Source organism: Helobdella robusta (assembly GCF_000326865.2).
Source record: "Helobdella robusta unplaced genomic scaffold HELROscaffold_2, whole genome shotgun sequence".
NCBI classification, from domain to species: domain Eukaryota; kingdom Metazoa; phylum Annelida; class Clitellata; order Rhynchobdellida; family Glossiphoniidae; genus Helobdella; species Helobdella robusta.
In genome coordinates this window covers 1,520,720-1,534,446 of record NW_008704083.1, presented here as the reverse complement: position 1 = coordinate 1,534,446, position 13,727 = coordinate 1,520,720, and the positions used below count along the sequence as shown (strand labels likewise).

The following is a 13,727-nucleotide window of genomic DNA, read 5'->3' as shown; positions in this document are numbered from 1 at the left end:
CCGTGATGACTGCGTGTGTAGATTTTTATCCATTCCTTCGAAGATGGAAGCCTATTGTAGCTGCTATCATCTGCTTTATCCTCTTCCTACTTGGACTACCTATGTGTGCCAGGGTTTGTTTGTCTGTCTGTCTGACTGTCTGTCTGACTGTCTGTTTGTCTGAATGTTTGTGTTTGTTTGTTGGTTTGTATGTATGTGTATTGTTAGTGTATTAGCAGATTTATGTTCTTTCATTCACATACTTTTTTGTAGACAAGCTGTCTGTTTGTCTGTCTGTTTGTCTGACTGTCTGTTTGTCTGACTGTCTGTTTGTTTGAATGTCTGGTTGTCTGACTGACTGTTTGTGTTTGTTTGTCTGTTTGTAGGTTTGTATGCATATGCATTGTTAGTGTATTAGCAGATTTATGTTTCTTGACATTCTTTTTGATGACAAGCTTTGCGAATGAGTGAACGAGAGATTGAGCAAAAGAACGAACAAAAGAATGAATAAATAAATGAATGAATGAGTGAATGAAGTAATGAATGAATAAATAAATGAATGAATGAGTGAATGAAGTAATGAATGAAGTAATGAATGAATGAATTAATAAATGAATGACAAACGAACGAATGACTTATCGATAGATTATTACCGTCAACATTAATAATATCAATAAATAATATCATTAACCATATTTAATAATTATAATTATATAAATATGAATAATTATAGTCTGGCATATACTGGCTGGAAGTCATGAGTACCTACTCGAGTGGCTGGTCTCTGGTGTTCATTGCAGCTATCGAGATCATGGTCTTCTCCTGGCTATACGGTTTTTTTTATCATCATTATTAATATTTTCGTTGTTGTTGTTGTTCATCAACATCATCATCAACATCATCATCATCAACATCATCATCAACAACAACATTACAACATCATCATCATCAACATCATTATCATCAACAACATTACAACATCATCATCATCAACATCATCATAATTATAGTAGTAGTAGTAGTAGTAATAGTAGTAGTAGTAGTAGTAATAGTGTAGTAGTAGTAGTAGAAGTAGTAGTAGTAGTAGTAGTAGTAGTAGTAGTAGTAGTAGTAGTAGAAGTAGTAGTAGGTAGCTGTTGTCGTTAGGACAGTTTCACTTGTGACCACCTTCTGATGTTTGTGGCCCTACCCCTAGTTTTTGTGGCCCGGAGCAGTCGGCCCCTTTTGTCTCACACCACTTTGGGCAGTTATTTATAGGTGGTGGTGATGTTTGGGTTATTAATGTTGGGCCGTGCTTTTGTTGATGGCGTTTGTTTGCGGGTTACTTGCCTCGTTCTCAATTTTATTTTCAATTTAGATTCAGTTTTAAAATAGAAAATAAGTTCATTTGAGATATAAATTTTTTTTTAATTTATATAGCACTTGAGAAACTTTTTCCAACCATATTTTATGAGTAGTTATTGAGAAGCTGTTGAGAGTTTTATGAGAGGTGTTACCCTTATCTTTTCAAGTTTCTAAAGTTGAAAAATTTTTTAAAAGGAATTTTAAACTTTGCCGGCATCATCGTCATCGTCATCACAACATTCATCATCATCATCAACATCATCATCATCAACATCATCATCATCAACATCATCATCATCAACAACAACAACATTACAACATCATCATCATCAACATCATCATCATCAACAACAACATTACAACATCATCATCATCAACATCATCATCATCAACAACAACATTAGAGCATCATCATCATCAACATCATCATCATCAACAACAACAACATTACAACATCATCATCATCAACATTACAATCATCATCATCATCAACATTACAATCATCATCATCATCATCAACATTACAATCATCATCATCATCAGGAGCTAGGCGATTGATGAATGACGTAGAAACCATGACGGGTGTAAAGCTTTTCATTCATTGGTGGGTTATTTTTACGATCGTCTCACCACTCATCCTATTGGTCAGTTCAAATTTATTTTTATTATTATTATTCTAATAGTTATTATAATTTTTATTATTTTTATTATTATTAATTCTAATAGTTATTTCTCCGTATGGTAGACAATAATCTTTAGCAGTGATAAAAATAATAATTATATTAATACAACAACAACCACTACTACTACACTAATACTGCTGCTGCTACTACTACTACTGCTGCTACTACTACTACAACTGCTGCTACTATTACTACTATTACTACTACTACTAATAATAATAATAATAATAATAATAACAATAATAATAACAATAATAATAATAACGATAATAATATCGATAATAATAATAATACTATATTTCAATTCCCCAGGGAATTCTCTTGTACAGCTTCATAGACTACACCCCTCCGAAATACAATAACGGTACCGACTATCCGGTCTGGAGCCAGGTGCTGGGTATGATGATGGCCGTCGTATCGGTATTCGTCGTACCGATTATATCCGTGTACATCATCTGGAATTCCTACTCGCAGGAAGAGTATGACGGATTGAAGTTCCATAAGGTATGTTGGCGGTATTGTTGTGTGTCTGTATGTGTGTGTGTGCATGCGTGTGTGTGTGTGTATGTGCACGCGCGCGTGTGTGTGTGTGTGTGTGAGAAAGAGAGAGAAAGAGAGAGAGACGACACAAAAGAATACAACAAAACCTTTCATCAGTAGTACATCAGATACAAAAACATACAAATATTAAACATTAAAAAGCATGCGAAAAATCAAGAAAACTAATAAACAGTACATTTAAACATACAAAACAAAATAGGAAGAAAAACTCATTCAATACAAAAGCATAAAAAACAATACAAAAACATACAAAAGCAATACAAAAACAATACAAAATCTTAAAAAAACACACAAAAAACATACAAAGAAAAATACAAACTCAAACGATAACAATACAAACTCACAGGAAAAACAATACATACAAAGACATAAAAAACAATACAAAACTAAACAGAGACTATGGAAATTAATGCACGCCTCTAAAGACTGGATTCCCTCGACGCAAAAACTGACCGTTCAAGAACTAGAAAAGCAAATGCCTGCCCAATATGTCAATGATAGTTTTATCGAAGATAATGATCAAACAAATAATAATAATAATAATAATATTAATAATAATAATTATAATAATAATTATAATAATATTATTATTAACGAAAATGACGATTCCAATGTCGCCAGTTTTTAATTAGGAGTGCCTCTTTGTGTGTAGGTTTTTCCGTTCGTCTCTTATTTTTCGCTTTCTTTTCCTCCCTTCGCTTTCTCTTAATTTCCACTTTGCTTACATTCTTTTTTCGTTCTTTCATTCACTCTTTCTTTCGTACTCTCTCTCTCACTCTCTTTCTCTCTCTCTCTTTGCTGGGTGTTGATGATGAAAAAATAACCAAAGCGATTAGAGTAACGATGATTTCGATTCGATGATCGCAGGTTCATAATTATATATTTAAGTTTTTATCTCTCTCTCTCTCTCTTTTCTCTCTCTCTTTATCTATCTATCTGTCTGTCTGTCTGTCTGTCTACCTCTTTTACTTACAAGCATCTTCTTCAATGCGGTGTTAGCTATAAAAACTTTATAGGTATTTTAGGTGTGATGATTTTTTTAAAATGTTGATTTTAAATATTGTATAAAATTGTTGAATATATATAAATATATATATATAATGGGTGTGTGTGTGCGTGTGTGTTCGTTTGGGTCTTTGTGTATGTTTCACTTATTTATTTCAGTCTTAAATTTTATCTATTCCGCACAATGTAGTTTGATTTATTTGATTTCAACATTTTCAATTATGATCTTGTATAGTCGCACACACACACACACATATACACACACAAACACACACGTACGTATACATACATATGTGATTATTTTATAAATTTATTTTATTCAATCATGTTTGTGTTTGTTTGTGTGTGCTTGTGTATGTTAATGTGAGCGTGTGTAAGTGTGTTTAAGTGTGCGTGTGTTTTTAAATACATTTGGTTAAACATTCCATCAATATCACCAAACTTTATAATATATTTGAAGGCTAAAATGTCAGGCAATTTATTATAAATAATAAAAAATAATCCTATTTACATAAATTATTTTATTATTTGGATTAATTTTAATCGCAGAGTTGGATCTGGCCTCATTGTTAGGCCGGCTTTTCTTTTGTAGTCTTTTTCTTCCGGTAGAGTTTCAAATTTAAAATTTGAAATTAGCGCCATTATCGTCAACTTAATTTCTACGAGGGCGAACTTGTAGCCCAGGCACATCCGAGGGCCGGTTATGAATGGCAGGAAAGAGTTTAAGCTTCTTTCTGGTCCGGATATTCCGAAAAATCTTTCTGGGATGAATTTTTCCGGATCTTCGTATAAATCAGCCCGTCTGGTGTGACATTATTTTGAAAAAAAACCAGACAGTAAGACAGACAGACAGTAAGACAGACAGACAGAAGCAAACAAGTAAACAAAGAAACGTATTTAATTGTACGATCCGTCCAACGAATTAAAAAAAAGCCGTAAAATAAAACCAAAAACAACAAATAAACAAGAATACAACCTCATCATGGCTCCCATGCTAAGCATCATCAAGGTACCGGCTGGAATTTTGTAGCCCGCTATCACGTCAGCTTTTAGAGATTTTCTCAACGTAAATGGTATGGGAGGATATAACCTGAAAATAATTAAAAAAAAACTAATTTTGAAAGAGTTGTCTTTTTGAAACACACGCACACACACACACACACACAAACAAACACACACACACATATATACATATATACAAGCACGCACACAAAACACACAGACGAAAACATACACATACCTTAACGTTTCTTTAACAACACAGTCACAATACTCCAAACTATCAAGAACTTCGATTGAATGAATTTCATCTGGCCTCAGATGAAAGGTTTCTACCTCGTTTCTCAATTTTTCTTGGACGTTTTCATTCTTAGCCAGCATTAGCAAACACCAGGCTATGGCTACTGCTGTAGTCTTGCGAAGAATTCATTATTATAATTAATAATTATATGAATAATAAATATAATAATTATAAGAATAATAAATATAATAATCATAAGAATAATAAATATGAAAGTCAACCTCATGCCCGGCCATCATTAACGTGACCACATGATCTGTCAACTCCCCATCCGACATACCCTCGCCTGTTTCTTCATCCCTCGCCACCATCATCATCCCAAGAACATCATTTGTTACGTTCTCTCTATCTATCATTTTTTTTATTTTCGTTGATAAAATGTCATTCTGGGTTTTATTCGTTTGTTTTTATTAGTTTAGGGGCAAAATCATACTACATTTGAGGACCTCTTCGAATTCAAAAACAGTCATTTCAACACAAGACCAGGCAAATTTATCCATCTCGACAACTTAATCACAAAAACAAGTTTTAGTTAGTGAAAAAAAGTTAACCTGATCCTGATTCTAGCATGATTTTTTTGCTATCAATGATATTTTGAACAAAATTTCTGACGAATTCTACATTTTTCTTGAATCTCTTGTTTGTGGGTGACGGTAAGTCGGCATAGAATGGAATCAACAGTTTGAAACTGTGGTTATGCGGTGGTTAAAGTAAAAAAGACAGCTACCTCTACTTACTACTACAATAACTTTCGCTACAACTACTGCTGCTGCTGCTACTGCTGCTGCTACTAACAACTAATAATGCTGCTGCTACAAGCAATCAATCAATCGGCCAACAAGTTTTAAACTTACGAAAGCGGAATTCCTGTGACAAGTTCGTGAAAAACTTTTCCAAGTTCGAAATCCGGATGTTCCAAACTGTCAAAATTGAAGCCAAATGCTGTCTCTCCTATGACATCTAGCGTCTGGGGACCAAATTTTATTAATTTTCTTTCCATTTTTATATTTTAAGTGTTTTTATTTGTTTATTTCATTAAATAAACAACAATAATAATAATTATTAAGATAATATTATTAAAGAAATATTATTTATAATGTAATTAATAATATTATTAAATGATAGAGCTAACAATTCTAGTGAGATCATTATGGACGTGTACAATGAAGTCACCGGCAGAAAGTTTCTTCCAATAGTTGACCAGCCGGCCAGTTTGCCTGTGAAACTTCGCAAACATTCCTTATAGAGAAAAAAACATTTTTTTCATCAATTTTATAGCTTTATTAAAACATAATTAAATAAAACAAATAGTGTTTTCCTCATTTGTGGCTCTACATTTTGTAAGGTATGGAAAGAGATTCCCAAGTATATTATATAAATATAACCATGGAGATTCGTGAGTATATAGCATTGATTTAGCGCATGCGGATAAAGTGCTATATAAATGGCAAACAATAATAATAATAATTAATAATAATAATTAATAATAATAATATTAATTATTATTGTTGAATAAATAACGTTTAATTAAAAGAAATATTCGTTCTCTACCATTTATGGATTTGTTATTGAACGCTGGGAACATTAGCTTTTTGTGCACGGCGTGTCTGGCGCCCCCGCTTGTCACTAATCCATTCATCAGTAACATTATCATGTACCTGTTTTCGGTGAGAGAGAGAGAAAGAGAGAGAGAGAATAATTATTATAAAATAATTTTCTATGGTTATTAGGAATAAATAATACTTGAATAAAATTTAAAAAAATAGAGAAAAAATACATCACATTTAATACATAATACTCTAGAATTACACATACACAAACACACACACACAAATTAAAATTAAAAGCCAACTTCAATTTATTCTTTGGTCTTTCGTAATTCTTCGAATTAGTGACCATCACATGTCGCATGCCCTCTGGGTCAGCTATTAATAGCCTCTCCTTGCCATATAAAAAATAGTACCTGACGTAAGGGCCATACTGATTTACCATTCTGAAATTATCGAGGTCAAATGTTGAAGGTCAAAGTTTAATTTAAAGGTCATGCCCTCTTCGTGCACTTGCTTCAGAGGTATCATCAACAATCAACAACAAACACACCCACTTATTCTCACTCACTCACGCACTCACTCACACACACACATTTTCACACAATCACACACCACACGTACACACACACACACACATGCTATAATTAATATCTTTTATTTATCTGAATAATAAATAAATACTTTATATGGGACTCCATTCCTTCTCCTGAAAACATGTACATCATATTCCCAACTATGGGATTGTAAGGCAAGCCTGGGACCTAGAAAAAAAAACAACAACAATAATAATAATAATAATAATAATAGCAGTACTGATAATAATATATTATGCATAATTTTATGCTTGAAAAATAATTTTTTCAAACAAAAAAAACCTTTCTAAGTGGTGATAGGAATGGAAGTATGGCAAGCTGATATACCACCCATGTTATAAGGAATATAGTGACGTATAAGGCGCCATCTAGCCATGGTATCGTTGTTAAAATCTGAATAAGTCTCTCTGTGCTGGCAATGTTAGGGAATAGAGCAGACACAAGTGACGTCATTTTTGGAAGTTTGGAGATGGATCGTGATTTCTGCTTTTTCAAAGTTTGAGGGCAATATCCATCAATCTACCTCTAAAATAAATTAAGACTTAATATGTTTATTATTAATTACGTAATTAATTACATAATTAATTTGTCTTTTTAAACTTTTAAATGTTAAAAAATCATTATTTTGATAGCAAGTTTACTTTAAACATTTACAATAACTTATTCTATGATGTTTTTAAACTTGCAATATTCAGGTTTATAAGTCACATGCCTGAAGTAATGAACTATTGTGATGGTCTAAATTTACTCTGTAGTTCTTTAGTTTCAACAATTTAGATTCCAATAGAAAATAAACTCATACAAAACAGAACAAACACACATTACAGCACATGATCTGAACAGACATACTAGCAACAACGCTAGCATCCTGTGCTAGCTAAAGCTACTAATTCAATTTGCCTAATCGCCCTAATCTAATTGTATCTAACTTTTATAAAAACGTCTAGAACCATTTTATGAGTAGATTTCATTATGTCTCAGTTAGTGATAAACTTTTTTAATTATCATTTTAAATTCTGAGTAACTCGTTTGGTTGGTTTGTCCTTGGACTTTCAACCACTCTTTTTTTAACTACCGGGTCGTTACACCTCCTCAATTTAAATCGATTTTTTTTATAATGATCAATTTAATCATAGCTTTGTCATCATATTTATAATTATTATAAATAGTATTATCATTTAAATTTAAAAAATTAAACTGTCAATTTTTCTATCGTTCAACGTAACTTTGTTAGGAGTTTACGAATTTTACAAGCAGTTTTAACTAAGTCTACTTTTAACTGTTGCTAATCAGCTGTTTGTAAAAACTAAAAGCGAATTTAAATCACACGTTTTTGGCACTATATTCAAACTAATAAAATCGTTATTGCAGCAATTATAAAAGCCTTTTTTAATTTGGTTAATTCTAAATTTTACTAAATTCATTCTATGAAACAGGAAACTAAGTAGAATGACACTAGCGAGCAAAAAGTACTAATGCAAACCAGGAGCGTGTTAGGCTCTAGCGAACAAAAAGCTTTATTTTTTTTTCAAAATACGACTAAATAAAAATAAATTAAATCATAAAAAATTTATTGTAAAAAGCAAAAAAATAATCCAACTCAATATAAAATAATACTAAAGTACTAAAATTTTATATTAAATAAAATTCTACATATACAAATATTATGCAAGTAGTATTGTGTGGCGCGATGGCCGTGATCGTATAGTGGTTAGTACTTCTCGTTGTGGCCGAGACAACCCAGGTTCGAATCCTGGTCACGGCAGAGTTGCTGTGAAGTTACTCTGTTACGGCATTGCCACCATGTTTTTTTTTATAGTTCGATTATGAAAAATTTTTATCACGTCCCTGTTATGCTTCGTGTCAACAGTGGACATCATTCAATTCACCGGGGGGGTGAGCAATTTGGACATTCAATTCATCGGGGGGTGAGCAATTTGTATAATTAATTCACCGGGTGTCCCTGGAAAAAATTTTATGTTAAAAGGACGACGAAAATTCGTCTCTATCTATAAGATACTCATTCTGCCAACCCTTCCATCCCTTTTACATATCTGAGGGACGCACCAAGACGGACGTGGAAAAACTGGAGATGTCCCTTCAAACTGGAGAAGTTCCTTCAAAAGCGATGGCTCAGAAATTTTTTGGGAATCTTATAATGGGAAGGTCCAACAAACAAAAAACCCGTTCGACCAAAATGCTCAATCTACTGATGACGATTGAAGAGACGGACAGGTTGGCCATCCCTGCAGGATGAACCAATCCCGACTTGCGCACAAATTGCTCTAGAAAGTTCGGCCCGACCAATGGAAAGTTCGGCCCGACCACTGGAAAGTTCAACGACCGCGTCAAAAAAGACATGGATGAAACTGATCAGAGAAGATCTAGAGATCAAGCGATTGAGTTTAATGCAGGCAGAGATGTCAGCTAAGGAGCAGAGAAAAAGAATGAATTGATTTATTCAATAATTTAATTTAACTAGGCAAACTTTACTGATAAACAACCATCATATAAAGAATTTCTTCTAAAAAAACATTTTATTAAAAACACGATATAATAAAAAAATAAATTTAAAATTGTATGTACGTATGTGTATGTTTGTTTGTGTGTGTTTGTGTCTGTCTGCGTGTTTGTGTCTATCTGGTGCTATGTGTTATTTATTTATCTATAATCTTTAAAACATTGCAATGGAAAAGACGGTAAAAAAATTATTGTATCTTCTAGCAAGCTATCTTCTGTGAAAGGAAGGAAAAAAACAAACACACATACACATGAAATAATTATGCTCATTAATGAATGAATGGATGAATGAATGGATAGATGAATGAATGAATTATTGAATGGATTAGATGTAATGTATGCGTAAATGAATAAACAAACTTAAGTATTGTTATAACCAACCCTTTGAACTTGTAGAGTAGGGTTATTTTTCTCGAAGTGAATTCTTGACTCCTGAACGGATTATTCCAGATGAACTTTACCAGAAAGAAAACAGTGCCGGCAGTCACTTGTGCGTATTGCTGTGATCAATCCCTCGTTTATTCGATCGTTAAAACCGTTAGAAAGAATGCAGCACAATAACTAATCGACAGGTTTATCACGGAATAAAACCAATCGTCAATAATTAAGCTCTTCTCGTCAGACATTTCTTGGCCGTAAGTCCTCAGCACTCGCTTCTCTGAAGATTATCGTAATTCACTGGCAGACCGCGTGCAGAATTCTCCGTGATGAACTTTTCCTCGGATGTTATCGCTAATTTGCTTGCAGTTCGCACACAAAACTTCTCTGCGGTAATATGACTCTTCTTCTGCTCGAAACTTCTTCTACTCGAAACTTCTTCTGACCTCTCCTTAATTCTCGTTCTTCTACTTCGTTGTTTTTCCCCCCCTCTCTCTCTGAATCTCGCTTCGGCGTTGTTTGCATAGCTACCGATCTGCTTGTAAATTTGTCACATATCAGTGTCACGTCCGTAAATGAATTTACAGCCTTTTAATTACTTTACAACCTTCTAATTAATTTACAAGCAGTTCATTACTTAATGCATGCTTAACAATTTCTAACAATTAGTTTTTTTTTATTTACGATCTCACGTCCGTAACAGTATAATTAAGAGTGTTCATGGAAGAATGAATGAATTCATGACTTTGTGAACGAAAGAGCGAATGGTATAATGAATAAATATATGAACGAATGAACGAACGAACGAATAACTGAGTATATGAAAGAACAAATAAACGAATGAACGAACGAACAATATTGACGGCTGATGAATAAAATATCGACTAAGAATAAATGGCATAAAATTGCTAAATTCGAACGGGTTTCATATGTTTAAAATAAATTAACCTATTATAAATGAAAATTGAAATATATAATATCTATAAATAAATAAAATTATATATATATATATATATATATATATATTTATAGTTGAATAATTTATAATGGAATGAGAGAAATGTATACAAAAAATACGCAATTGACGCCAAAAAAAAGTCGATGTTTTTAAAATGAAAATAAAAATCTCGAAAAACTCAAATAGTGACAATGCAAAAACAACACCACACACACACACACACACACACACACACACAAACACAGATATTTTATCTAAGAGGTTCCTAGCTACTGTCTACTTACTATAAAACTACACGTTTGATTATATGAAATAAAAGTAATGATCAAAAAAGGTAATAATAATAATATTATTATTAATTATTATTAATTATTATGACTCAAGTGCATAAAACAAAAGTAAGAATCACCAGACATGATTAAACGAATAACTTTTAGAAATAAATTAAGTACTATATTAATAACAACAACAACTACAACAACAACATTATCATCATCATTATTAACAACGACATCAACAATAATAATAATAACTCTGTTTCAAAAATTAATTAAGCTAAACTGAAAAATAAATTAACACAGCAGAAAAAAATTTAAACAGAGTAGACAAAGAAAATAAGATCAACAGAGTGACGAAAAATAAAAGCAAAGAAATAAAAGAAAAATACCCCAAAAAAACAATTGAAATATTTGACTGACGACAAAACTATCAACTAGCATCGTACATTGAAATAGATTGTAATCTCATTATAAAATGATAATAATGATAACGTACTAAGCAGAATCGTCACAGCTTTTACCATCATCATCATCATCATTATCTTCACCATCATCATCAAAACTATCTTCATCATCATCATCGTCGTTATCGTCATCATTATAAATATTTCATTAAAAACAAGTCACACAGGGGTTTCGAACCCCTCCCTGTCGCTATCACTGGTGGCCGAGAGGGTAACGTTCTTGCCTTTCTGGGATCTAACAGCCGGTTGCGGTGACGATAATGATGACTCTGTCGGTGTTGATAATGATGTCGCCGTAGCGTACATTGACGACGCGCCGCTTAGCAGCGACGTTTGATCCATAGTTTCCTGAGTGTTTGTACATGTTTGTATATATGCATGTATGTGTCTGTGTGTTTGTACATGTTTGTATATATGTATGTATGTGTCTGTGTGTTTGTACATGTTTGTATATATGTATGTATGTATGTGTCTGTGTGTTTGTACATGTTTGTATATATGTATGTATGTGTCTGTGTGTTTGTACATGTTTGTCTGTGTGTATGTATGTGTCTGTGTGTTTGTACATGTTTGTCTGTGTATGTGTTTGTATATATGCGTGCGTGTGTGTGTGTGTGTGTGTGTTAGTATGTGAATGTACAATTTGGAGTATATTTAGTTGCAAAAGTATGTTGACAATAACTGACCAACCATTTCAACAACAAAACAAAACGAAACTTGGCACCTTACAAGCTCCAGAGAATTTAATTAAAAAATACAGCTACGTCAGCATACTCAAACAAAAAACATGCAAAAACAAAAGAATTAACAAATGCATAAACAAAGATACATAAACAAAGATACATAAACAAAGAAACATAGACAAGGAAATACAACCAAAGATACATAAAAACAAAGAAACAGAAACGAACCGGGTTAGACATGATATGCCTGAGTTTGTGATGTTTCTTATAGACATGAGGTCTTGCAGTGTAAGATGCTGACTGAGCCATCGTGTATATAGAAATATCGCTATCAGCTTGTTGAATCTGGTGGTGATGTTGTTGCTGTTGTTGTTGCTGCTGCTGCTGAGATGACGATGGAGAACGTGAGGATGACGATTGTTGTTGTTGTTGATGCTTGGCTATTGTTGTCGTTGTTGGACTGGAAATGTCGGCTGGATTGTCAAGGTTCTCACTTTGTATCTGGTTTGGTAGTTTAACAAATATTAAATTTGGTTAAATATTTAAAAAATTATTTCTGGGAAATTTTTCTCCTTTGTTCCTATTATTAACACTGCCTAACTTGTTTCAGGATAAGATAATTCAGATGCACTTGCAAATCTCTCTCAATTTGCTCCAACTTCACCCTCGTTGCGTAGCTGTCGGCCGCCAATCTCGGTCCAGTGCGAGTTATCTCATCCAGATATCTAGGGCAAACAATGATAATAATAAAAATAATGGTGAAAATAATAGTAGTTAACTTTTAAACTACCCAATAATATTGGCCCTAGTCCTGTCCATGACCTCCAAGATGGCTGTGTTGGTCACCATCGTCTCCATGACCTCCTGAGGTTGGCTGTTGTAGAAACATTCGTACAGTTTCATGAGCAGTTGTAAGAACTTGTCGTCGGCCTGAACTTTTTTCAAATTCTCCGAGTGACACATCAATCTTAGCATGTGGTGTACATTGACGGCTGGGGAACCTGATGGTTTTTGTTGATTCATCGAAATGGTGATGCCATTTAAAAAAGGTGATGTCAGTTAGTGAAACTAATTAGTGTAGAAATACTCATTAATAAATGAATTTGGAAAATTAAATAGTAAGCAAACAAATGCAGATTTAAATATTAAGCATTCAAAAATTAGTAAAGTATTTCAAATGAACCTTTAGTTTCAACCAGTTTGAGAGCTCCTTCGGACATGATGTGCAATCTCGAGCAGATCTCCTTAGCACTCTGACAAGCCTCTGCCAGGAATTTGTACTTGGGAGTGCTTGATGGTCCTTGAGAGAAAATTCTTCTAGATTCTTCCCTGGCTAGAAACACATCTACAAATCTGATCTTCCCTTTCAAATCAATCCGACTATCGAATTTTAGGTCAACATCTCTCATCAGTAAGCAGTTGCTGACTAGT

General features: G+C 33.1%; 2 protein-coding genes across 2 annotated transcripts; one reads left to right on the top strand and one right to left on the bottom strand.

Annotated features, from left to right (window-relative positions):
* Nucleotides 1–736: 736 nt before the first annotated feature.
* Nucleotides 737–3,195, top strand: HELRODRAFT_160048 (hypothetical protein; the record flags this gene model as incomplete). The annotated part of the gene is made up of 4 exons (XM_009017069.1): nucleotides 737–812; nucleotides 1,867–1,967; nucleotides 2,319–2,510; nucleotides 2,962–3,195. 4 exons carry the CDS (start codon nucleotides 737–739, stop codon nucleotides 3,193–3,195), a joined length of 603 nt encoding a protein of 200 aa, XP_009015317.1.
* Nucleotides 3,196–3,279: 84 nt separating this feature from the next.
* Nucleotides 3,280–8,154, bottom strand: HELRODRAFT_184907 (hypothetical protein). The gene is made up of 12 exons (XM_009017068.1): nucleotides 7,298–8,154; nucleotides 7,104–7,183; nucleotides 6,725–6,865; nucleotides 6,424–6,530; nucleotides 6,005–6,111; nucleotides 5,727–5,839; nucleotides 5,424–5,560; nucleotides 5,094–5,221; nucleotides 4,813–4,985; nucleotides 4,548–4,662; nucleotides 3,913–4,373; nucleotides 3,280–3,862 (listed from the first exon to the last, which is right to left on the bottom strand). Exons 1-11 carry the CDS (start codon nucleotides 7,466–7,468, stop codon nucleotides 4,089–4,091), a joined length of 1,557 nt encoding a protein of 518 aa, XP_009015316.1. The 5' UTR covers nucleotides 7,469–8,154; the 3' UTR covers nucleotides 3,280–3,862; nucleotides 3,913–4,088.
* Between the last annotated feature and the right edge of the window lie 5,573 nt (nucleotides 8,155–13,727).